Below are 27056 nucleotides of genomic sequence, written 5' to 3'. Positions count from 1 at the left end.
ATCCCATGAGCGCTCCCCTATGCCATCCATAATAGTACACTCTATCCATACACCACATCCTCCCTTCCGTGGATGTTCCACGGGTTTCACGTCTTTATCGTCATTTTAATAAAGTTAAATGGAGTGACGTTGCGATACTCGGGGTGCGTTGCATAAATCCTCGTAACTCAGAGAGGTGTAGCAGGTGGCGAGACGTAAGGAAGCTTAAAGATAACGAGCTGAAAACAGACGAACGAGATATGTCAATCTCTTTCTACACCGAACGGAAATAAAAGTATGAGAGCGGGAAGGCATGGCCTGAGCACTTCGAGCAGAGAGGACTGATTGGACTTAACTTAAAGAGAAAAAATTGGAGCTTAACGGAAGAAGAAGATCCCATGAGCGCTCCCCTATGCCATCCATAATGGTACACTCTATCCATACACCACATCCTCCCTTCCGTGGATGTTCCACGGGTTTCGGCTAGTTATATATATATATAATTCAGGTGCTCTGGGTCACGTGGTTGCCCCCCCCCCCCCCCCCACTTCCCTGCCCGACACACATACATACATATATATATACATACATCCATACATACCTATATACACATACATATACATACATATACATATACATATATACATACATACATACATATACATATACATATACATACATACATACATACATATACATACATACACATACATACACACACTCGTAAAAAGCCCGTCAAAAATGACGGTTGGAACAGTTTATTCGACAATGCAGCCTTGTGAGCGTGCCAAAGTCTGAAGCCTCAGCCTATTGTCAGGTGTGCTTTTATTTTCTTTCTTTATTGGACATCCAATGGACGTAAATTAACACTCATTTTATTTTGTACGCGTTGCACATCACGTTCAGCGAATTTAAACTTCCATGCGCCTTGTCGTTATTAAAAAAAAAAAAAGATGCTTCTGTACACCACCTTTGAGGCTTGGTTTGCAAGCCACCATCTACAATTGCTTGTTTTCTTGTGACGTCATCGGAGCACGCGCGCAGGGCACCCTGGGACACCTCGGCCATTTTGATACCCTCTCGAACAACGTCGTCAGCGGATTCACATTAAATAGTTTTTGTTCACGACCAGTCATGCCAATTTGCGGCGTATTTCGTTGTTCAAACAGGCCAGGCGTTAGGCCAGGAGTCAAGTTTTACAAAATGCCCAAACTTCTACTGAATCAGGGTAAGGAAACAAGAAATTTAAGTGAAGAGAGGCGGCGTTTGTGGAAGGCTGCCATCAATCGCAGTGACATCCAAACAGAATCACAGTGGGATCGCACACCTGTCTGCTCCGAGCATTTTGTTAACAGTAAGTAAGAACATGTTTCATTGTATAACCATACAATTACTATAATCATTAATGATATTGGATACAATACATACATTTGAACAAATGGAGGGCACTTAATCAATCAGGTCCATAACATTAACACAAGCAGCTTTAAAAAATACATGTTTGTTTAATATATTAATACCTTGGATCGAATCAAGTGGACGTCATTCAGTTCTTTGTGTAGGATTTGTCGCACCCATCCATCTTGGTACAACCTGTATGCCTCGAGGGATTTATACTTCTTCAACTCATCTTTGGTATAGGCCGATTTGCTGAACAACCGGTAGTTGATCACGTCGATGTGGGTCACCTGAGGCCACTTGCTCACATTCTTCTCAAATTGATCATTTGATAGACCATAAGGGTCACACCCAATGACAGAAATCTTCTCTTTGTAACGAACAAGAACGTCCGGGGGGAGCGTCTCTTGGTAGCCAAGGTTGGCACTCGCACTGCTAGCCATACTCAAGCCTGGATCTACCGTATCCTTACGTACACTCCAAGTCTGTTCTACAGGTAGTTGGTTGCAGGTTGACCCACTGCCCAGGTGTTCACCAGTTCACTGGTCCACGGCAAACTTAAACCGAATGTTCTGTGTTTGTTGGGCAACAATACGTAATATAAACTAGATGGCAGCACACTCCACATGAACGTGACAAAACAAACAAAATTACTTTATAAAACAGACTTTTTGCGATCCGCATTCACCATAAACCAACGCAACAAATCAATATCAGCGCACACGGACAGATTAGCTTGGGTATCAAAATGGCCGCCGCGCAATGCGAGATGGGTAATTTGTGACGTCGGTGAAAACAAAGGATTCCAATAGTCGAGACATAATTAATCTTTTATGGAAAATATTTTTCGAGTTTGTTTTATCCTCAAATATAGACTAGTGAGCACTCATTCATATTAAAAGATTGGCTTTTATAATCTACCCTTATGAAAGGCGACAGACATCTATACAAACACACAAACTGACTGTGTTTTATATGGAAGATATAACATGATATCTCCAAAAGTTATGGATAGATTTGGGTGAAACTTGATGGACAGGTTGGGTGTGTGACAAGGACGAATTGGTTCAATATTATGACGATGCCGATCTGGATACGAGTTTTTAAAAATTTTGTTTCAGTGATTCTTCACCATTGAGTGATAGGCCAAAACCGATATTCAGCATGATGTTTAAAAAGGATGTGGACGGAGAATGATCCATCCGGCTTATCGGATCATGTATTGGTGGTTCCAGTATGATTCAGTTTTTCAAGAAACTCAGTTAGTTAGTACAGTGTATTTTTTTATATTTTAACTTTCTGGTAATTAACTTCGAGGTATTTTGGCATTGCCTTGTGTGGATTCGGTTTGAATTTAAGAGTAAGGCTTGCTTTATAATGTTAATTAATCAGGTTGGCATTGCATTGATGAAGTTGCGAAAGAAAGCTAATTTGGCAGTTTGAATCCATCTGTTTTCTCATAGAGATTGTGCCAAACCTCTCTGAGAGATGACTAGTATTTTTGAATTTGGCAATTTTGCTGAACGTTGCACAGAACTGATCCATTCATAGTCTCTATAAATGCTCACTGTTGCAACACAAACTGATGTCATCACATTTATGTTGGAATATTTATTTAGAGTTTAGAGAACATGTCAACAGTCGTGTTGCATAATCACATATTTTGAGAGGTTGTGATAATACTTGTGCACAGATGCATTGTTCTAGCCATGCGTCTTTTTGTCACAGTAGATACTTTTTCATGAAGTAACTTGTTCGTGGATTGATAGTATTTGGTTACTGTTTCCTCTGTGCTCACAGCTGGTGGTCGAGCCACATTTGCAGCTCAAGAGTGTGCCCAGCGTGCAGCTTTTCTGTTGGGCTGCAGCCTAGACGAGCTGGTTGATGCTGCATTCAGACCACAGATCCGTGCCTCATCTCTCAGTCCACGCTCGGCATCGCCACGATTCGATGACGTCTCCGACGGTAAACGCCTCGATTTACTGTCTAATGGTCTGTCTATGCTCTCGGTTTTGCCTAATCCTCGTTTCTAAGGCATTGCACCTGCCACTGCACGCAGATGGAAAGGTGTCTGCACGTGAATGTTTGGAGGCCTTTGGGACTGCACTTTACGGTGAACTCTTCAGAGTAATTATCTCGCTCATCAACAGGCAAGGCTGAATAGGTTGAATAGGCCATTTAGGAGGTACAGTCGTGGCCAAAAATATTGGCACCCTTTCACTTTTTTCAAATAACTCACAATTTTCTCTAAAAATAAGTTGAAATTGACCAAAGCATTTGGTCTCCACAATTCTTTATTTCACTGTTAATATTACAGAACCTTTATTTTTGATTGAGAACTTAATATATCCTTTTAAATCGAAAAAAAAAAAAAATGTCATTGACAAAATTATTGACACTCCAGACTTAATGTTTGGTAGCACAACCTTTGGATAAAATAACTGCAGTCAAGCACTTCCTCTAGCCATGAATGAGCTTCCTATACCTCTCTACTGGCAGTTTGGCCCACTCTTCTTGTGCAAACTGCTCCTGTTCTACCAGATTTGAAGGGTGCCTTCTCCCAACTGCTGCTTTCAGATCTCCCCATAGGTGTTCAATGGGATTTAGATCTGGACTCATTGCTGGCCACTTCAGAACAGTCCAGCGTTTTGTCTTGAACCATTCCTGGGTGCTTTTTAAAGTGTGTTTTGGGTCATTGTCCTGCTCCAAAACCCATGACCTTCGACGAAGACCCAGCTTTCTGACATTGGGCTGAACATTGCACTCAAAAATGCCTTTGTAATCTTCTGATTTCATGATGCTATGCACACATTCAAGGCACCCAGTGCCAGAGGCAGCACAGCAACCCCAAAACATCACTGAACCTCCTCCATGTTTTACTGTAGGGAAGGTTTCTATGAAGGCTTCCTTTTGTTTTCTCTAAACATAGAGATGATGTGCTTTATTAAAAAGCTCTAATTTGGTCTCATCTGTCCACAGGACATTCTCCAAGAAGGATTTTGGCTTGTTTAGGTGCGTTTTGGCCAACTCCAGTTGGGCTTTCTTACGTCTCTCTCTCTCTCAGCAGTGGGGTCCTCCATCGAACCCCCTTTCATTGAGTTGGCGACGCATGTTGTGAGTTGAAACTGTCGTACCTTGTCTCTGAAGGTCAGCTTGAATCTGCTTGGCAGTTGATTGAGGTGCTTTCTCCACCATTTGAACAATCATTTGCTGCAATCTTCAATCAAGTTTTCTCTTGCGGCCACGTCCAGAGAGGTTGGCTACTGCGACGTGGGCCTTAAACTTCCTGATAACATTGTGTACGGTGGACACATGAATAACAAGGTCTCTGGAGATGGACTTGTAGCCTTGAGATTGTCTATGCTTGGCTACACTCTTGTATCTGACCTCCTCAGACAATTCTTTGGTTTTCTTTCTTTTCTCACGCTCATTGTGGTAGACATAGTGACACAAAACAGCAGAATGACTCCTTTTCTCTATTCAAACTAGTTGAATGAGTGATTTTTATATTGCAGGCACCTTCAACTCACCGCAGGTGAGTTCAATTCCAAAGTAAAGGAGAATCACCTGCTTGAAATCTAATTATTTCTAACAACTTCTAAAAAGGTGCCCACAATATTGTCTGGGCCATTTTAGGATTTCTTTTTGAATAAGCTAAGATTTAGTAATTTTTTTCAGCTTTTTTTGTTTTGTTCCACTGCAAACAAAAGAAATACATATGTGGATACCAAAATATTTTTTCAATTTCAACAATTTTCTGGAAGAAATGGTGCATTATTTGAAAAAAGTGCAAGGGTGCCAATATTGTTGGCCACGACTGTATATGTTGTTGTTTCTTTATATCGTCAAACTTTCTTCCCGTTTCTGTGGGATTATTTTTTTAATGGTGCCTCTAATCTGTGTTTGTTTTTCTGTTCAAACCCACCTCACTTCTGAAGGGCACTTAAGTGCAGCCAGCATTCTAGAAACTCCATCATGCTTGTTGATGCGCCAGGCTGGCAGGATCCTGGGGAGGTTTCCATGTGTGTGCCTGCACGCTGCGCCACATTTGAAGAGCTTTGTCATAACTATTGTCAAGAAAGACTGCTTGGTCTTTTCTGCGAGAGAATGCTCGGGACACCTTTGGACCATTATAAGCAGGTACAGTTGGGATGATAAACTACATAATAATAATAATAATAATAATAATTCATTTATTTTGTATAGCGCTTTTCCAGAAGCCCAAAGGCGCTTTGACAGAGTGGAAAACATAATGCATAACAATACATGAAAACAACAATTGCAAAAAGACAAGAATCAAGAAAACAAACAGCAGCGATATACGGCATATATATAAGACAAGAATCAAAAAGACAAGACAAGAATCAATAGGGAAATATTTAAAGCAAAAGGAGGGAGAAGGAGAAGAGATAGTCAGGGGTTAAATGCTGTGGGTTGAATGTTGAATGCAGCGTTGAACAGGTGGGTCTTTAGTGATGTTTTGAATGTGGTGAGTGAGGAGGAGTCTCTGATGGTGTGAGGTAGTGAGTTCCAGAGGGTGGGAGCAGCGATGGAGAAGGCCCTGTCCCCCCAGGATCTGAATTTGGTCCGGATGGAGGGGGTCAGGAGGTTGGTACCAGCAGAGCGGAGGTTGCGGGTGGGAGTGTGTCTGGAGAGGAGGTCAGCCAGGTAGGATGGGGCCAGGTTATGGAGGGCTTTGTATGTCAAGAGGAGGATTTTGTACTGGATTCTCTGGGGGATGGGGAGCCAGTGAAGCTTGTAAAGGACGGGGGTGATGTGGTCACGGGTCCGGGAATGAGTGAGTAGACGGGCAGCGGAGTTCTGAATGTATTGGAGTTTATTGGTGATTTTTGAGGGTGAACCATAGAGGAGGCTATTGCAGTAGTCCAGACGGGAGGTGATGAAGGCGTGGATGAGGGTTTCTGCAGCCGTGGAGGAGAGGGATGAGCGGAGACGGGCAATGTTTTTCAGGTGAAAGAAGGCTGACTTTGTGATCTGTTTAGTGTATTTGTCGAAGGAAAGGGTTTGGTCAAAGATGACGCCAAGATTCCGGATGTGAGGGGAGGTGGATACTGGGATACCGTCGATGTTGAGGGCAAAGTTATGGGTGGATTTTGTGAGCGTTTTTGGGCCAATGATGATTATTTCAGATTTATCACAGTTAAGCTTGAGGAAGTTGATTTGAAGCCAGGATTTTATTTCAGTGATGCAGTTTGTCAGGATAGAGTGGGTGTCGGTGGAGACGGACTTGGTGGAGATGAAAAGCTGGATGTCATCGGCGAAGCAGTGGAATTGGAGACCATGACGGCGGATTAAGTGACCGAGCGGGGACAGGTAAAGGATGAAGAGGAGGGGGCCAAGAACTGAACCTTGGGGGACACCTTGGGGGAGGGGAGCAGTGGGGGATTTGCAGTTATTGATGGAGATGAACTGGCATCTGTCAGAGAGGTATGATTTAATCCAAGAGAGGGCAGTGCCGGTGACGTTAAAGGTGGATTCAAGTCGGGTGAGGAGGATAGTGTGATCGATGGTGTCAAAGGCAGCGCTGAGGTCGAGGAGGACGAGAATGTTGAGGTTGCCAGCGTCAGAGGAGAGGAGAAGGTCGTTGGTGATTTTGAGGAGAGCAGTTTCAGTACTGTGGTTGGAGCGGAATCTGGATTGGAATGTTTCATACAAGTTATTGGCAGAGAGATGATGTTTGAGTTGAGTGGCTACAGCGCGTTCCAAAACTTTTGACAGAAAGGGTAGGTTGGAGATGGGTCTGAAGTTGTTTAGGGTGTCAGGGTTTAGACCAGGTTTTTTTAGAATGGGGGTAACAGCAGCAATTTTGAGGGAAGGTGGGACGATGCCTGTAGACAGGGAGGAGTTTATTGTTGCAATGATAAGTGGAGAGAGAGCAGGGAGGGAGGCTTTGACAAAGCTGGAGGGGATGGGGTCAAGAGTGCAGGTGGCAGTTTTCATTCCTATGAGGAGTTCAGAGAGGTCAGTAGGAGAGATTGGGGAGAACCGAGACAGGGGATGGCAGGACAAGGGGGGGCAGGTGGTTGGAGGGGGAGCGGGTGCGGCGGTGGTCAAGCTGTTGTAGATGTTGTCAATTTTGCGTTGGAAGAAAGAGAGGAAGGAGATGCAGTTGTCTACTGTGAATGACTGGGTGGTGGTGTTCAGGGGGCGGAGGAGTTTGTTTATTGTCGAGAAGAGTGCTTTTGGGTTTCCGGAGCCAGAGTGGATAATTTGAGAGTAGTAGGCAGAGCGGGCGCGGGAGAGGGCATCTTTGTAGTGTTGTATGTGGTCCTTGTAGGCTTGGGAGTGAACTGTGAGACCCGTTTTATTGCGGAGTCTTTCAAGTTGGCGAGCATGAGTTTTCATCAGGTGGAGTTCAGGGGTAAACCAGGGAGCAGAATGGGTGAAAGAAACTGTTTTGGTTTTTACAGGCGCAAGCTGGTCAAGGCAGGAGGAGAGAGTGTGGTTGTAGTAGTCAGTGAGGTCGGAAGGGGTGTGGAGGTCAATGAAGGGAGAAGTGGACATTTTTTCAGAGAGGGTGGATGAGAATGAGGTAGGTGAAAGAGCGTTTAGCTTACGGAAGTTGATTGTGCGATAATGCCTTGGTGTTGGGGCGGGGATGTTGATGGTCAGAGTGATGGCTAAGTGGTCAGAGAGGGTGAGGTCGGAGCCATAGAGATGGTGCAAATTTAATCCAGTGGAGCAGACAAGGTCCAAAATGTGACCACGGATATGGGTAGGAAAGTCGACATGTTGAGTGAGGTTAAAGCAGGTGAGTAAATCAGTGAAGTCAGTGGTTATTGTGGAGTCAGTGGAGTCCATGTGGATATTGAAATCACCAAGGAGGAGGATTGAGGGGGAGAGGGAACATAGCTGGGTCAGAAAGTAGGAGAAGTCAGACAGGAATGATGGGTGTGGTTTGGGAGGGCGGTAGACGACAGCCATGACTGACTGCGTGTGACCAGAGAGTTTTAAAGCCAGGTGTTCAAATGATGGAGCAGATGAGATGGAGATGAGGTTGGTCTTGATGTCTTGACGGTGGATAACGGCAATTCCACCACCTCGGCCCTCCGAGCGTGGTTTATTGACGTAGGAATATCCATTGGGTGTGGTGAGGTTGAGTGTGTAGTAGTCCAGAGGTTGTTGCCAGGTTTCGGTGAGACAGAGAAAGTCCATCATGGATAATTAGTTTTATCCAATGGGTAACGGTTGTTTACACTTCCTCGCTCATTGGACTTGGTTTGCTTACATTTATTCATTTGGTTGATTGATTCTTTCGGGGTTTACCTTCACCTAGGTTATTTTTGTCCCCCGTCGCACCGTTTGTCGCGTTTGTCGTGTTTGTCGCGTTTGTCGCGTTTGTCCCCCGTCGCGTTTGTCGCGTTTGTCCCCCGTCGCGTTTGTCCCCCGTTTGTCCCCCGAGCGAAAGGGGGACTATGGTTTTCCCCTCCGTCCATGTGTGCGTGCGTGCGTGCGTAAGCGAAGGACCGAATTCTAATTTGGTGTGTGGGTGCAACTAGGCACATGGAAGAACGCTATTGAAAATTAGGTCGCCACGTCAAAATCCAAGATGGCCGCCGCCATGTATGTCTGACGCCATGTATGTCTGAACCTTGTGAGCGGAATATCTTGAAAAATAAGCGAAGTACCAACTTCTAATCTGGTGTGTGGGTGTGCCTTGGCATAAGGAAGAAAGCCATTGAAAATTGGGTCGCCACGTCAAAATCCAAGATGGCCGCCACCATATATCTGTCTGAACCTTGTGAGGGAAATATCTTGTAAATTAAACGAACTACTAACGTCTAGTCTGGTGTGTGGGTGTATCTACACATAAGGAAGAACGCTATTGAAAATTGGGTCGCCACATCAAAATCCAAGATGGTCACCACCATGTATGTCTGAACCTTGTGAGCGGAATATGTTGAAAAATAAACGAACTACCAACTTCTAAACTGGTGTGTTGTTGTATCTAGGCATAAGGAAGAACGCTATTGAAAATTGGGTCGCCTGGTCAAAATCCAAAATGGCCGCCACCATATATATGTCTGAACCTTGTGAGCGAAATATCTTGAAAAATAAACGAACTACTAACTTCTAATCTGGTGTGTGGTTGTATCTAGGCATATGGGAGAACGCTATTGAAAATTGGGTCGCCATGTCAAAATCCCAGATGGCCGCCTTGCGTCTTCCACTTTGTCAACTCATCACTTCACCGACGGGGGACCTCGGCGTAACGCTTGTTATTTCTGCCTCTGCACAAGCCTCATAATTTGCCTTGAACTTGCGCACCTGCCCTTTTTATTACCCATTAATAATCCTCCCCAGGGTTCAAAATAAGCGCTGGCCCGAGTGCCAAATGCCACCAACCACTCCATTTGCCCATCAAAATTTGGCCCTAGCTGGCCCGTTTGGCCACTTATCAAAATCGTCGATGTATTCAGTCGTTACTCAGCATTATGCAATCTCAACCAACTGGACTTGCCAAGGGGAGTACAGGTCATACAGCAAAGGTGTAGTGACTTCATTTGCTTCCCTCACTAGGAGTTCTGATGGTCGGGCAATGAAAATTATCTTCGTAAACTTTTACCATGTATCGATTGCCGCTTCTTCCTGTAATGGTGGACGAGGATATTACGAATGACGCTTCAGAACCCTCAATTATATCATGAGTAAGAGGACTCAGTATTATTTTCCCATTCACTTTGCCTACGTTAATTTAGAGTTCACTTGACTGTAAAAAAAATCCGGAGAAATTCCCTTTTTATCGTCTGTTCCTGCCTTGGGAAGGTGTATATATTGCAGCTTGAGCCGTCGTTTTACCCTATGGCGTTTTTCAATAGCCACTTTAAATTGTAAAATAAAATAATAATAAAAGAATTGGCAGAATAAAAAAGAATAGCGTGATCCCACTGATCGCTCCTGTGAATATATTTTAAATTATTTTGGGATTATAATAACGGTAATTAACCCCCAAATGATTGATCTCACCTGACACACCTGCGCTGTAAACAAACTCATGCAAACAGTTTATGCAGATGTGTCATCACATTTATCAATGAGCTTGCCAAACCAGGCATCCCTTATCAACCGTTTCCATGGGGCCGAATGCTGGCTTGAGTGCTTAAGCCACTTGGCGAGTGCTCTACAAGCTGCTTAGTAATGTAACACACTGACTGAGCTGTATCAATAACTGGAGCGATCCCCTCTGTGGTCATATGTAGTTACTGAGTGCTGACATTATCTCCACCTTTGATTACCATAGCCCAGGGAGGATGTTCATCTCACTGGTTTCATTTATAAACATGGTGTTCATGTTCAGTGTTCTACTGTTCTTTCAGCTGCAATCACAGGCATTCCCGCGAGTTGAAAGTGACCAAAACCATCACTTTTCACAAGTCAGGAAACTTAATTTTATATTAAAAAAACCCAGCAAGGCAATTTCACTTACATTTTCGGATTCAGCGTTCAATTCTATATAAGTGAGTGTATTTTGAGGCATGTGGGACTTCAAATAAAATTGTAAGCCAGGAAAACGTTCGTTTCATTCCGTAGGGATACAACATGTAAAACTGGCCCAAACGTGAAAACTAAACTCGCTCATTTTAAGTTGTACAAGCTAATGCGACCACTCATTCTTCTGGGAAGAATCCCGTGCACATGCTTGTCACACTTATAAGTCACCTAAGTCTTTATAAGTTCATCAAATACTGACACCGCGATTGACATTCGCTGAGGTAAATATTGATATCTCTTCTGAGATAAAAAACAAACAAACAAAAAACAGTTTTAAAGCATTATACGTATCAAATGATACATTTTATGAAATGGGGAAACCGAATACACACTTTGGTGGTTTTAAAATGACAGAATATGTCTTTATTAGAAAAGAAAAAAAGAACCTTGAAGACGACGCTGCTAACAAAATACACCATTCTAACGCATAACCACGAGTTTAAACTACATTTACAACAAATATGAAAACTATTTTCATATCACAATGTTAAATATAGAATATATAGAAGATAATGTTAAAAAAAAAATGAGCCCTGTTAAAGCGCGGCGTTACGCGCGCTGCTTGTGAGCAAGGAGGAAGCGGACAAGCGGTAACATATAAACAAACGTCTTTATTGTAAGACTACACTGTAACACTGAACTCCTCCGGGCTGGTCGCCCGGGGTATATCATGAGGCCACGCCTACCCCTCGGGCGTGGCCACCGCCCACTCGGTGCGTGGAATGATGTCACCACGCCAGTGGGCTTTTGTGTCCGCCACACGCGCCCCCCCAGAATTCCCGCGCACCTGGAGGGCCAGTTTGCGGGGCAGACGAATGACCCGGCCGAAGCGCCCCCTGGCGATCGGCGGCGTCCGGGGTGCAGGGATACCAGGTGGGATGCCCCTGGCTGCCCCTGGGATGGGTGCAGGACCGGGGGGCGCCGTGGCGGCGGGGCTGGGCGGTGCCGGGGGTCCGCCCGCAGGAGGGCGGCCCCGACGTGGGGGTCGGGCCACTGGCGGTGGATGGTCCACATCGAGGTGGGCCGGCTTGAGGCGGTCTACCGAAACGCGGTCAGGAGTACCGCCGATGTCCAGGGTGAAGTGCTTCGCCCCGGTCTCCAGCACGCGGAAAGGCCCGTCGTACGGGGGCCGCAGTGGTGTCCGATGGGCATCGTGGCGGACGAAGACGTACTCCGCCGTGCGAAGCTCCGGGGCGACGTGCGTCGGTGGGTGCCCGTGGCATGCCGTTGGCACCGGGGCGAACCTCTGGGCGGTCTCTTGCAGAGCGGAGCGCTGCTGTGCCGCGGACCATGGTGCCGTGGAGTCGGGGAGGAACTCGCCCGGCACCCGCAGCGGTTGCCCGAAGACCAACTCCGCCGCGGATGCGCGCAGGTCCTCCTTGGGCGCCGTCCGGAGGCCCAGCAGGACCCAGGGGAGCCTGTCGACCCAGCCGCCGTCGCGGAGGGTGGCCCGGAGCGCGGCCTTCAATGAGCGGTGAAATCGCTCACACAGGCCGTTAGCCTGGGGGTGGTAGGCCGTGGTTCGGTGCAGCCGGACCCCGAGCCCCTGCGCAACCGCCCCCCAGAGCTCCGAGGTGAACTGGGGGCCGCGGTCGGATGAGATGTCTGAGGGGGCGCCGAACCGGGCGACCCAGGTGGCGATGAAAGCCTGCGCGACATCGGCCGCCGTTGTCGACGCCAAGGGCACGGCCTCCGGCCACCGGGTGGTGCAGTCCACCATGGTGAGGACGTAGGTGAAACCCCGCGAGGGGGGCAGACGTCCCACCAGGTCCACGTGGACGTGGTCAAACCGGCGTTCCGGCACCGTGAACGGGGCCAACGGGGCCTGGGTGTGCCGGTGCACCTTGGCGCGCTGGCACGCGAGGCACGTCCTGGCCCAGCCGCGGACGGCCTTCCGGAGGCCATGCCAGACGAACTTGTCGGCGATCAGCCTTTGGGAGGCCCTCGCGCCCGGGTGGGACAGGCCGTGGATGGCGTCAAACACCTGGCGCTGCCAGCCCGCGGCTACAATGGGGCGAGGACGCCCGAGGGAGACGTCGCACAAGAGAGCCGCGCCCGCGCCGTCGAACGGCACCTCGGTGACGCGGAGGCCCGTGACGGCGGTCCGCAAGGCCTGGACGTCGGGGTCAGCGGCCTGGTCCGCTGCCATCCGGGCATAGTCGATGCCGAGGTGGACTGCGTGGGCGACGGCCCGGGAAAGGCAATCCGCCACCGGGTTGTCCTTCCCCGCGACGTGCTGGATGTCCGTCGTGTACTCGGACACGGCCGAGAGGTGACGCTGCTGCCGGGCCGACCACGGCTCGGTGACCTTGCCCATCGCGAAGATCAGCGGCTTGTGGTCGACGAAGGCAGTGAACGCCCGGCCCTCGAGCAGATGGCGGAAGTGCCTGACCGCCAAGTGAAGTCCGAGCAACTCGCGGTCGAAGGTACTGTAACGGCGTTCGGGCGGGCGAAGCTGCCGGCTAAAGAACGCCAGCGGTTGCCAAGCTCCACGCACCCATTGCTCGTGCACCGCGCCCACCGCGTAGTCCGAGGCATCGGTGGTGAGGGCGATCGGTGCATCGGGCGCCGGGTGCGCGAGCATGGTGGCGTTAGCCAAGGCGAGCTTCGCGCCCGTGAACGCCGTGTCCATCTGCTCGGTCCAGGTAACGTCGCCTTTGCCCGGCTTACCTCGGAGAGCTTCGTGCAGGGGGCGCAGGAGCTGGGCGATACGGGGCAGGAACCGATGGTAAAAGTTCACCATGCCCAGGAACTCCTGCAGCCCTCTGATCGTGCGGGGGCGCGGAAACCCCTTCACCGCCTCCACCTTGGCCGGCAGGGGGACGGCGCCGTGCCTGGTGACACGATGCCCCAGAAAATCGATTGTGGCGGCGCCGAACCGGCACTTTGCGGGGTTCACAATCAGGCCATGCTGGCCCAGGCGTTCGAAGAGCGTGCGGAGGTGGCGTAGGTGCTCTTCGCGGGACGCGCTGGCGACGAGGATATCGTCCAGGTAGACATAGACAAAATCCAAGTCGCGCAGGACGCTGTCCATCAGTCGCTGGAACGCCTGAGCCGCATTCTTCAGACCGAAGGGCATGCGCAGGAACTCGAAGAGTCCGAATGGCGTGATGACCGCCGTCTTCGGGACGTCCTCCGGCCTGACGGGGACCTGATGGTAGCCGCGTATGAGGTCCACCTTCGAGAAGAAGGACCTGCCCGCCAAACGGGCGGAAAAGTCCTGAATGTGGGGGACGGGGTAGCGGTCGGGAGTCGTGGCGTCATTGAGACGGCGATAGTCCCCGCACGGTCGCCATCCCCCGCCGGGCTTCGGCACGATGTGCAGCGGCGACGCCCAAGCGCTCTCTGAGCGCCGAACGATGCCAAGTCGCTCCAGGGTAGCGAACTCCGCTTTTGCCACCGCCAGCTTCGTCGGCTCGAGGCGGCGTGCCCGGGCGTAGACCGGTGGCCCGACGGTGGGGATGTGATGGGCCACCCCGTGCTTGACGGCCCCCGCCGAGAAGGTGGACGCGTGAGGGCCGGGAAGCCGGCGAGGAGGCGGGTGAATGCGTCCGCTGCCGGAAGCGTACAGACCAACGTGGCCGGAACCGAATCGTTCGGCAAGCCGCTTGGCAAGCCGCTCGTTGAGCTGGGCAACGCACATGCGAGCGAGCTGAACGTCTCGGCCTGGACAAGCCGTCTGCGCTTGACGTCGACCAGGAGCCCATTAGCGCACAGGAAGTCCGCGCCAAGCAGTGCCATGGGCACGTCGGCGGTGACGAACGTCCATCGGAAAACCTGCCCTCCAAACCGCAGAGAGAGGCAGCGTTTTCCGTACGTACGGATGGGCGTCCCGTTCGCGGCAAGCAGCGCGGGGCCCCCACCCGCGGCGTGCTTGTCTGACGTGCCGGCGGGAATGACACTCACCTGTGCTCCCGTGTCGCACAGGTAAGGGCGCCCAGAGAAGGTGTCCGTTATGAACAGCAGGCTGCTCGAACGGCCGGCGCTCATCGCCACAATTGAGCGCCGGCCCGGGCGTTTCCCGACCCGTTGAAGGAGCACGGCGGATGACACCGCCGAGCTTCGTGGCCGAACTTGGCGTGGAACCAGCACCAGGTGGTGGAGCTGGAGGAGTGCGGCTGGCTCCGCCAGGCCGGTGGAGTCGACGGGTTTCCCCGCGGTGGCGGTTTTCGCCGCGGCGGTGGGCGGGGCGTGGCGGCGTTCACGAGGTGCGTATCAGCATGCTGCTGAACCACAGCGTGCTGTAGAAGATGATGCTGTGGAACATCAGCGTGCTGTAGAAGATGATGCTGTGGAACATCAGCGTGCTGTAGAAGATGATGCTGTGGAACATCAGCGTGCTGTAGAAGATGATGCTGTGGAACATCAGCGTCGAAGGCCGTGACGGCCACGCCAACGCTCGCCCGCGTGTCCGAAGCGGCGAAGTACTTGTCCGCCTCGGCCGCCAATGCTCGGGGTTCCGTTAGCCCGGTCCCGGCCAACGCGAGGCGAACCTGCGCTGGAAGTTGGCGACGGAAAAGCGCCCGGAATAGCGAACCGGGGGCTTCGTCGCCCAACAGTGACAGCATATGGTCCATTCGGACCGACGGGCGCGTCTCACCGAGCTCGGGGAGATCCAGGAGGCGGTCGGCCCGTGCGTCGTCCGTGAGGCTGAACGTGGCTAGGAGTAGCCGCTTGAGTGCCTCGTACTTGTGGCCGTCCGGTGGGTGGCGAAGGACGGACACAACTCGAGCGGCCGTGCCGGGCCCGAGGGAGGCGACGACGTGGCAGTAGCGCGTGTCATCGCCGGTGAGGTGCCGAAGCTGAAATTGGGCTTCGGCCTGGACGAACCAGACTTCGGCCTGAGCCTCCCAAAATTCCGGAAGTTTGACGAAGTCGGCCATGGCGATGGCGTCGCGTGTGGAAGGATCGCTCCGGCAGATCCAACGTCGAGGGTCACCAGTAAAGCGCGGCGTTACGCGCGCTGCTTGTGAGCAAGGAGGAAGCGGACAAGCGGTAACATATAAACGTCTTTATTGTAAGACTACACTGTAACACTGAACTCCTCCTTGCTGGTCGCCCGGGGTATATCATGAGGCCACGCCTACCCCTCGGGCGTGGCCACCGCCCACTCGGTGCGTGGAATGATGTCACCACGCCAGTGGGCTTTTGTGTCCGCCACACTGTCTTCCAATGGTAAACAATCCTTCAAAAAATTCCTGGATCTGGAATAATATCCTGAGCTTCACCAAAAACTAATCAATTCTTCCTTATCCCAAGGGCAATCATCCCACCATCTTTCATCCAAATCCGTTCAGAACTTTTCCAGATATCTTGTTCACAAACACACACACACACACACACACACACGCACACACACACACACACACGGACACGATCGAATGCATTACTCCCTCGCGGGAGTAATACGATTTTGAAATGTTTAACGATGTTATTATTGTTATTATTATTATTATTATTATTATTTTTAATTTATTTATTATTATTATAATTTGGCTCTTGGTTGTGAAGTTTTAACTCCATAGTATCTTTCTTAATGCTTTAAAAAAAAGACAATCACAGCGGAAATTTTTTTGGACGATTATCGATTTGTAGCTTAACCCTCCACCCACCCCCCACTAACCCCCACCACACTTTGATTCCACTTTATTGGGGCACTGAGACTCAGTTAGTCCGGCAGAAGTATGACTGAACCTGGAAATTTTATGCAAAGTTTTTTTTTTGATTGATTTTGGTAGCCTAGGATCTACTCTTTCAGAATCTGCCGGGTGCACTCCGTGCACCCTTGAGCGTTTTGAGAAATTCAAGATGGCGTCCAAGATGGCTGTCGTTTCAGATAACTCCCTATAACTCCGGTAGTATTTGACCTAGGATGATAATTTTGGTGTCTAACCGTATGTTTTGAGGGGCAAGGAATCCATTGAAACCATTTATTTGACTGGTTGGGGATTGCATCATATAGAAATGCAATATGGCCGCCAATATGGCTGCCATATTACAAATTTCAAACAAAAACAAACAAATTCACTTGTATTCACTTTTATTCAAATACATTCACTTGGTCTACAATGATAATTTTGGTGTCTATCCATATGTTTCGTGGACAAAGAATCCATTTAAGTGATTAAAACAGATGCATATGAATTACATCACAAGAATCTGTGACATTGTTCAATTGAATTAAAATGCTAAGTAAGAGTCTGGCTGCAACGCGCATAACAAGCACAGAATATTGTACATTTCAAACCAGCCTTCTTGCAGCTGCAAGAAAGCGTTCTGCAGGGGTTGTCACTCTTGCATCCACATCTGATCATACGCATGACAGTTTCTGGGGCGAGTTCAACATTTGCGGGAAGGAGGACCGGTTGTAGCGTTTTCAGTTTCGAGTGTTTTACCCATCCGTACATTTCTGCATCAAGTTCAGGCGGATTGCTGTCTTCCAGTGAACGCCACACAATGGCTTGGTGATGGGCCCTTCTTACATTCTCTTTAAATGCCTCACTTGTAGGAGGAAGGGAACAAAGTTTTGGTGGTACCGCGGAGGCCCGACCCGTTTTGGATGCCCACATCTTCCAGCGTGTTTCGGACATTGATTTACTCATAGAATATTGACCGTAACAGGCTGACATGAATGTGGTTGCCTGCGCAATCACTGATTCTATGGGAGAATCAATGACCCCTAAAAGTGACAGTGAGTGACCATCTTTCAGAACCTTCAATGCAGTACCTTTGCCAACCCCATAGCAGCATGCTACCGTATCACACCCAGTAAGAGCATGGGCTGGCAGGAGTTCATTCACAAAAGACACATGCTTCTCTACGGTTTTTCCAATGTCAATGACTGTTCGTTCCTTAATTGGTGATTCCATGGTGATACGATTTTTCATGCTTCCAGCGTGATAATAATGAAGCAAGAGAATGAAAACGTCAGTGTCATCGGATATCACAGTTATATCACTCTCTTCATTATTTCGAGCAGACAGCAGCACCTGTTGGACAATGATATTGTCCGCTTCCTCATGACTAGTTGAAAGGTCCGCCCTTCTGATCACTACACCACCATGGCTGATCTCAAATGGGGCAGCGTCCTCACCAAACACTATCAACTTGTGGCTTTGGGTGTATTCATGGAATGACTCGTCTTCAATCAGAAGTTTGACAATCAGGTTTATCAACTGCTTCTTGTTTTCGGTCACCGTCAACACAGTCTCTTGAGGTGGTAACTTGGTGTTCAACTGCAGCTCGTGGACTCGGCTAACTCCAGTGGCCCTAGCACTTCTGGTGACACTCTTAGTACTGTAATCGTAGTACCGATCGAACACTAGGTGAACGTCCCCAACTTTTAGTCTCTTGGCAATGGCGTGTTTCAAGTTGTTTGCGTAGTGTGTAGTGGTGCCCTCTGCAGGCCAAGGAATCACCCAGAGTAGGGCTGAACCATCAATCACAACTACTGAAGTTTCACTTGCTGTTGTCCGAGCAGATACCTCAACCAGAAGCTGTCGCTTTAAGGAAGACTTTGATGTTGCAGCTCTCATTTCTCCTGTGGGGTCAAACATAGACGTTGGTACTGGGGCCAATTCGTAGGATAGGACATCTTTTATGTCAACATCACGCCCACTTCTAGACTGTTGGCCATCAAGATGCAACAGCCAATCAGATATGACCCTGGAGTAGATGACATTCATGTCGTACACTTTACTACCTCCCACATTCACATGTTTCTTTGTAGCCACCATGGTAGTCACGGTCTTGTGAATTGTTTCATGTAAGCCATCAGGTAAGTTCTCTCCAAATTCGCACATCTGTTCGAATCCTTTCTGCACAGCATCCTGCACATTCACTGCCGGGGTTCCATGTAGACCAGTTGCAATGTTCACTAGATCCTGTGGATGTTTCTCGGGATCAAGTGGATCGATACATTTTTGAAGCTTCCTCCTTATGGCTTCTCGGTCCTTGTTGTCATTCTCTATCCGTGCCTTCTTTTCTTCCTTATGTTCACTTCCTTGGTCTCCAGAGTCTCCAAGCATTTCGTCCAGAGCAGCCTCCACAGTACTACATGTATGAAGACTAAATGCCCAGACCTTGAGCGTATCCGGCTTCAATGTTATTCCTATGATGCCATTTGGGGCATGGCCATATCTCATGAAAGTAGTTTCTATAAACATATCACTCCACAGGCCATTCCATAGCCCGCGCTGGTGCCTCATCACATGCTCCCCTTTCATGAACCGGATTAGTACCTCTTCTGGGAGGGCTTCCATTGCCCTTAGGTAGCACAACCCATACCTTGCATAATGCACATGGCCAGCGGCAAAGAAATAGGGAAGCATTTGTTTGCATGCCTCAAGATGCAACAGCCAATCAGCCTCCCGCTCAGCTCGGACAAACCTCATCATAAGGAACACTGGTTTGATTAACATGTCCACCCACAGTTTGGCAGTCTTACTCCTTTTGGCTATGTCCACTCTTACTCCTACAAACACACAGACACACAGACACACACACATGCACACAGAGATTACTGGAATTATAGATAGATGGCAGCCATATTGGCGGCCATATTGCATTTCTATATGATGCAATCCCCAACCAGTCAAATAAATGGTTTCAATGGATACCTTGCCCCTCAAAACATACGGTTAGACACCAAAATTATCATCCTAGGTCAAATACTACTGGAGTTATAGGGAGTTATCTGAAACGACAGCCATCTTGGACGCCATCTTGAATTTCTCAAAACGCTCAAGGGTGCACGGAGTGCACCCGGCAGATTCTGAAAGAGTAGATCCTAGGCTACCAAAATCAATCAAAAAAAAAACTTTGCATAAAATTTCCAGGTTCAGTCATACTTCTGCCGGACTTTTCTTGGACGCCATCTTGAATTTCTCAAAACGCTCAAGGGTGCACGGAGTGCACCCGGCAGATTCTGAAAGAGTAGATCCTAGGCTACCAAAATCAATAACAAAAAAAAACTTTGCATAAAATTTCCAGGTTCAGCCAAAAAATTGGATTTGGCAACCGGACTAAGTTATTCTCGCAGACCAACTCAACTTGACACTTCTGACTTACTAAAATCCGACTCTCAGTTTTGTCAGTCACCTTCGTGGCTCTATGACCAGGTTCAGAAGGAAAACAAACAAAAGAGGAAAACAAATCTGAGTCAATCTGTCAATTCGATTGCATCAATTTCAATTCAAATTGATTGTGAGTCAAAAACCCAATCAATTTCATCTGCGTTCACGCTTATCACTCTCAGCTATGCCTGTATCTCTCGTGTTCTACCGAGGGAAGGGTATTCCAACATGGCGGCTGCTTACCCTGCGAGCACGTGCTGCAGCTGCGCTCCCGTTGTGTACACAATTCGGTGAACACACCACAGCACTTGACTTGCATGCCCCTAACACCACCTCAGGATAAAGAAGCAAGGCCGTGAGCTTGCAATATGCACACACCACTCCGTTAGCCGCATGCTAGTCATGCAAATTCACACTTTTAAATTAACTGTTCTTTACATCAAATTTTGACCCAATCTTTTTTGAAACTGAATGTTCATCAAATTAAAATACTCATGTTTTACAGTGACATGTGTTTTCGTACTATTTTCAAGATTTCATGATTACAGTTATGGGATCTCGTCAATAGCTGAAAGGTATGCAGAGCTAACTATTGTTTTGGGAAATTAAATAAATGGGTTAATATGTGAAGAAAATTTTCTTCAGCAAACATTAAAATTGTCCGAGTAATATTTTGCTGTAAGTTAGTAGGTAGATGATTGAATAGCTGACAGGAGTGTTCTGTGATTATGAGTTGTAAGGTTGCTGGTATGAAATGCACTGAAATTTGATCTGTAGGTGTCGTGAGAAATAGCGAGTTCAACGTGGATACTGATTTTTACGAACTTTGATTCACCAGCAAATAATGTACGGTTGGGCCACCATAAAATCTGTTTCGGTGGCCCGGTGGACCACAAAAAGAAAAATTCAGCGTGAACCCTGCTCCTCTTGTTGTCCTTATCAGGTCCGTGACCCCTGTCCCTCTTGTCGTCCTTATCAGGAAGGTGTGGAATTATCCCTCGATGAGCTGGACCCATCGCCCCCTCTTTCCATCGCTGCACTGGATCTTCCTCCCCAGCAAACACTTGTGTGTGAAGGAAATAAAAAATATTTATTTTTGTCATTCATATATGGGTCAAAATGTAGTGGTCTGACAGGGTCATTAACCAGTGTGGCAGCTACATTCAAATGTAAGGTGTGCATAGAGGGAGCTGCAGATGGAGGAAATGTTGAGTTGGATCTTGGAGACGGTGTGAGCTGGAAGATGTGAAAACATTTTGCTACCTAGGGGACATGCTGAACGGAGAAGGTGGATCAGACTCGGCAACGGTTGCTAGAGTGAGATGTGCATGGAAGAATTTTCGGGAACTGAGTGGCGTGCTGACGAGGAGGGGAGTGTAGTTGATGCTGAAGGGACAGATGTATGCTGCATGTGTGAGAAGTGTTATGATTTATGGGAGCGAGACATGGGTAGTGAACGTAGAGCAGCAACGAAGGCTAGAAAGGGTGGAAATGTGAATGGTTCGGTGGATGTGTGGAGTATCGTTGAGAGAGAGGAAGACAAATGATGAATTGCGAAAGATGATGGGAATAGAGCCTGTGATGGATGCTGTGAAGAGAAACAGGTTGAGATGGTTTGGTCATGTGTTGAGGAAGGATGAAAGTGGCTGGTTGAGAAGAGTGATGGAAATGAATGCATAAGGAAGTAGAGGATGGGGAAGACCGAGAAAGACTTGGCTAAAAGTGGTGGAAGAAGAAATGCGGGCAAGGGGAGATGTAGGAAATAGGGTAAAATGGAGTTGATTGTCATGGGGCCCACAAGGCTAAACCCCCGCTCTAGCAGAGAAAGTGGCCTTAAAATGCCTGTTGTTGTTGTTGTATTCATATAAATAGCAGCCTTCCTTTTTTTTGTTCCCATCAGGTTGCATTAGATTGCAATGATTATTGCCTTCCAACGTGTCTTCCAGATTCTGAAGAAAAATATCCCAACATTATTGCATTCTTAAGGGTGTAGTACTGGTGAAAAATTGAGAAAACTACATAGGTACCTTTGAGAGGCCTTTACACAAAAACAAAGTCAAGTTAATATCTAATTTTCAGTTTTTCTTGAAAGATATCATCTTGGCTTTAACTCAGACCAGCTTCAACGCTTCTTTGTCATATTACATGCATATAATTTGCATAAATTAGACCGTCAATAAAAAACAAGGAAAAACAAAGAACACATTTCTACTTCTATCTTCTATGTCACCTATCATTCTTTTCACACAAAACTTGGTACATGTATTATACATGTGTTACTCTACTACCTGATGAGAGGATTTTGTGAAATTATGTCAAATGTTCACTAATTAGCTAATTATGCCAATTACCAGATAAAACTTGGTTGTCCTTCAATAAATCCACAATGGCTACTCCTATAAACAAAAGCCTTCATCATTTTAAAGGAACTGATATTCTGAATATCCTGTCCAAATTTCAGCCCAAAAGAATGATGCAAATTAAAGTTATAACAAATTTCATGCAAAATATTATATTTCTTGTAAATTGCGTGTAAAGATAACAATAATTAGGGGTACTTCTATGACCTCTAATAGCATGATTCTTGTTTATAAGACTATAAGGAAACTGTTCAGCTAAACAAACAAAAAAAAAATCACCTGTTCACCAGTACTACACCCTTAAGAATCTAAGCATTGAGATTGTTATTATGGAACTGAAATGATCTATTTTCCATTTATTATTAGCATGCACATCCGTTTAAAGCACAGATTCCAGGCAAAGCATGTCGGAACTGAACTCGCAGAACAGATATCTAATCTGGCACTAAATTAAATGAGAATGAAAAAACAAATGACGAATGAAATGTTTCTGCACCATTCTTGTGTTTTAGAAACGTGGCGTAGCAACTGGAAGATCTAATGAAGTCAAGGGCCTTCTTTGGCTAATGGAAGAAGAGAGTTTGGTGGCAGGTGGCAATGAGGATGTCCTTCTGGAAAGGTTTTTTTCTGTCTTTGGGCAGTCTGATGATCGAAAAGGTATTTGGTTCACTCCTATTTTCTCCAAATGTTTGATTATTTGGTGGCTTTTCCCCAAAGTTAATGGCATGTTTAAAATGTGGGAATGCTCATCCAATTTGTTTCCTATCTCAAGTCACCATCTCAATTCTTCCCTCTATCCTTTCTATCAGGACTGTCACCCGTGAGGCAGAGTGAGCATCCACAGCACTTTGTAATACGCCATGCTTGGGGATCTCGTCGTATCGAGTATGATGCCCGTGGCTGGTTGGCTCGTTCACGCCTCCTACCCTCATCTCTTACTGCCCTGCCTCTCCTCCAAGACTCTCAGAAGTAAGCAATTTTGGGGCAGGTGAAGGACGGGAAATTATTTGGCAAGATCCTGGTTTGTTCATTTACATTCCACAATAAGTTTTGTGTGACTAGCTTTTGCTCCTGACTTGTCTCCGGGCTTACAGGAAGATGATTGGCAAGCTGTTTGCAGGCCGATCTGGTGCTGCTGCCATGTCAGGATCAGTTGCTGGCCTAGAGGGCAGTTCCCAGCTCGCTTTGCGCCGTGCGACGAGCATGCGCAAAACTTTTGCTACTGGCGTGGCAGCTGTAAAGAAAAGATCCCTGTGTATCCAGGTCAAACTCCAGGTGGTGAGTATTATGGGATGAGTGGGGGTTGTGGGTTTGAGGGGATGCTTATTGGTGAATATAGATGAAGTGATTGCAACGTGGAGTTCCTCCAATTTTAGCATTCCCTCGTCATTTCCCATCTTCTCAGGATGGTCTTTTTGACACGATCCGCCGATCGAGGATGCTTTTCGTGCATTGCTTTGCACCGAAGGTTGATGCTGCTGCAAGCGTAGGGCCTGGTCGTGTCATGTTAGTTGATGGTAGCCCTGAACACAGTGGTCCTTCCGGTGATGGTGCAATGATGCAGTTGGACATACCTCAGCTCCGCAAGCAGCTCCGTGGGAGCCGTTTACTCGACGCGTTGAGGTTGCACAGGCAAGGTGTGTTTACAAGGAATGATAGCTCGCTGATTGTAATAAGTAATTATGATACTTTAAACACAAACGGTGGATAAATTTTCCAACATACCCTAAAAATCTGTTGACCAAGAAGACTTCCTGAATGAAATAAAAGAAAATTATGTGTCACAATACAATTAGCAGTAATGCGAGCTGTGCCTCGAAGAGATTGCAAGGGGGATGGCGGAGGGTGGGGGGGGGGGGGGGGGGAGGTTATTTGAGCTTCTGGTTGTGATTCTGAGTGTAGCATATGTTCTCAGTTCCAAAAGATAAGTTTACCTTACCGGATCTGTCTTGCTTACCTCTTTAATTTCCCTTTGGATACAAGAAGGTCAATGACCTTGAAGTCCACGTTGTCATAATATCTCCATGATATCTTAAGATCTTCACATAGTCCTATCCCTCTGAAAATCTATGGTCTTGCATAACTCTTGCCGTTTTTAACCATGAACTGTTAATCATATTGTGAATCTGTTCCCGTGTCATCTTGTCCATTCTTACACGCTCCTGTCGTTCTGAGTTTAATTGTTTGCATCAGCTTTGGCTCGGCTTGAGCCTTCTGCTCTTTCTTCCCTCCTTGGCTTCTTTCCTCACAGCTGATCTTTGCTTTCTTAATTGCCTTTTCTCCATTATACTTGTCCCTTTCATCTCAAAAAACGATTATTTTTTTTTGCATGAACACCATACTCTCCCTTCCTCACATTAATGGTGGCATTTTGTTTACTCCTTTTATGATGTATGCATCCCATCCATCACCTCCCTTAGCTGAAACGGCATCATTGCAGAATTCTAGATTTAAGGCAGAATCTCGTACAGTATATCTGTGCTTGTCTCTAGATTTCTTGTATCCAACCTGTCCTGCATTATCATTTTCATACTCCTTCATACCCACTGTCTACTGCACTTTGTGTCCTTCCCACCTGTGAGGATAGAACGTTCGGCCCAGTCCTCGACTTCAGCGATACACCAATATGGCATTAGTGGCCATGGTGTGAAATCCTGCCATGTTGCTCTTGCTTCTCTTCAGCTTGTCCTTCTCCTTTGGTCGCCACCCATCTGCCTCAAATTTAGTGTAAGCTGGCACCAATCATCACATATGTGTCTCCTGTGTTCTGTGGAATTGAACCCTCTCACTATTTTTGGAATCTTCCACGATGAGGCCAAAGCACGAGGAGTGTTAATCTCAGGTCACTGGCATGTCCATAGCCCTTGTTTTTTATCGCTTCTCCTTTGATCCAGCTCCCTCTGCTCTTTCAGCCCTCTGTAGCAACTCCAGGATGGATGAATTCTTTCACCAACACCCTCCTTGATAGACTGTCAAAATCTGTACTTGTTGCCAATCTCCACTCTTTTATTCCTCTTTTCTCCCACTTGTGGAACCACATTCTGGAGGTTGTTCAGTAACCTTCTTCGGGTCTTCAAGCAAGTAATGTCATCCCCATCACTACCGTTCTGCCCCTATTAACCCGATTTAATTCAAACTTTCTTTCTTGCAGGTTACTGTGCTTCCCCTCTTTCTTTCCTATTTTTAGGTTCATTTCCTTGCTTGAGTTCCACTGTCCCATTGTCGGTGCATTGTCTTCTAGTTTCTGTAATCTCGCCCTTCATGAGTATAGATATTGAAATAAAAAAACTGAGGACGTCATTTTTAATGACCATACATTGAACGTTTAGAATTTAATTTTGGTGTTGGAACTTTTACTGTGTCAAAGCAGAATTAGTAACAAATCCCCAAATAAACGTCACATGGTTTCAATGTTGGGAATTGACTAGTTTGGGAATTTTAAAAAATGGGCTTGGAGTTTAGGGGTGAGGAGTGCAGTTGAAGGAGGGTTAATTTGTAATCATTGCTGGACATTTTATAGTTAATTAGCTCACATGGAACATAGTTCAGGTGAGCTTATGAGATGACGTGTCTGTCTGTCCTTCCCTAACCACTTGCAACTTCCTCTCCGAAATTGCTGATGGAATTGTGACCAAACTTGGATAAAATTATCTTTGGTGTGGTAGAACTCGAGTTTGTTCATTGCATCTGCCACCTCCACCTATAAGTATGTCATCATAAGTTTTAAAGGTCCCAATAATACTTAAATTTCGATCTAGTTTGGGTCCCAATAGTACTTAAATTTCGATCATTTTGGATTACAGGACAACCTTTAACAATTTTCTTCTCTCAAATTGCTTAACCAAGTAATGCAAGACTTTAAATTTGTGATCAACTACCCAAGGGAAATATAATTTGAGAACAATGACGACGTCGGTCATGTGGTGTGGCAGCCATATTGGATCAAAGGAAGAAAACCTTTAAAATTCATCTTCTCTGAAACCTCTTAATGGACTAATGTGAAACTAAAAATATATGATTGACTACCTATGTCCTATGGGAACATTTGATTAAAAGAACAACAACAACAACAACAACAACAACAGGCATTTTGAGGCCATTTTTCTTGCCAGAGTGGGGGTTAGCCTTGTGGGCCCCATGACAATCTTCTCCATTTTGCCCTATTTTCTGCATCTCCCCTTGTTTAACCCCCTTGTCTGCATTTCTTCTTTCACCACCTTTAGCCAAGTCTTTCTCGGTCTTCCCCATCCTCTACTTCCTTGATTAAAAGAAGCTGAGCTCTGTGAGATCCCAAGTAACATGCTGAGTTGAACAGCGTAGTGGGAGGCTTTGGTGGGGGTAGGGGGAGGCGCTCGAGTCTTGGCGGTTTTTGCTGACTCAAACCCTTCGAGGAGGACACACATGCACAGGGAGGGTGACTTGAGATTTGGCGAACCCGAGTGGAGGGGGCGGCCTGAGATTAGACAGACCCGAGTGGAAGGGGTGCCTGAGATTTGGCGGACCGAAATTGGAGATGGGGGCTTGAGATTTGGCAGACCCGAGAGGGAGGGGGGCTTGAGATTTGGCAGACCCGAAGGGGAGGGGGCCTGAGATTTGGCGGACCCGAGTGGGAGGAGGCCTGAGATTTGGTGGACCCTTGTGAGAGGAGGTCTGAGATTTGGCGGACCCGAGTGGGAGGGGTCCTGAGATTTGGCGGATCCGAGTGGGTGGGGTCCGGAGATTTGGCAGATCC

The 27056-nt window shown here is 47.3% G+C and overlaps 1 protein-coding gene across 5 annotated transcripts in view; it reads left to right on the top strand.

The window, feature by feature from the left end:
- Positions 1 to 27056, top strand: part of MYO18A (myosin XVIIIA) — a 377134-nt gene that overhangs the window by 77427 nt on the left and 272651 nt on the right. For all 5 annotated transcript variants that reach the window (XM_078780216.1, XM_078780215.1, XM_078780213.1 and 2 more), the window contains 8 exons: positions 3178 to 3342; positions 3437 to 3527; positions 5316 to 5517; positions 20944 to 21030; positions 22837 to 22981; positions 23134 to 23293; positions 23419 to 23602; positions 23730 to 23961. In XM_078780216.1, the coding sequence (XP_078636342.1) occupies positions 3178 to 3342; positions 3437 to 3527; positions 5316 to 5517; positions 20944 to 21030; positions 22837 to 22981; positions 23134 to 23293; positions 23419 to 23602; positions 23730 to 23961 (1266 nt within the window). The remainder of the gene's footprint in view (positions 1 to 3177; positions 3343 to 3436; positions 3528 to 5315; positions 5518 to 20943; positions 21031 to 22836; positions 22982 to 23133; positions 23294 to 23418; positions 23603 to 23729; positions 23962 to 27056) is intronic.

The sequence above is a fragment of the Myxine glutinosa genome, chromosome 6 (assembly GCF_964187855.1).
Source record: "Myxine glutinosa chromosome 6, kmMyxGlut1.1, whole genome shotgun sequence".
NCBI lineage: Eukaryota > Metazoa > Chordata > Myxini > Myxiniformes > Myxinidae > Myxine > Myxine glutinosa.
Note: the sequence above shows the minus strand (reverse complement) of the source record. Positions and strands in the feature narration are given on the sequence as shown.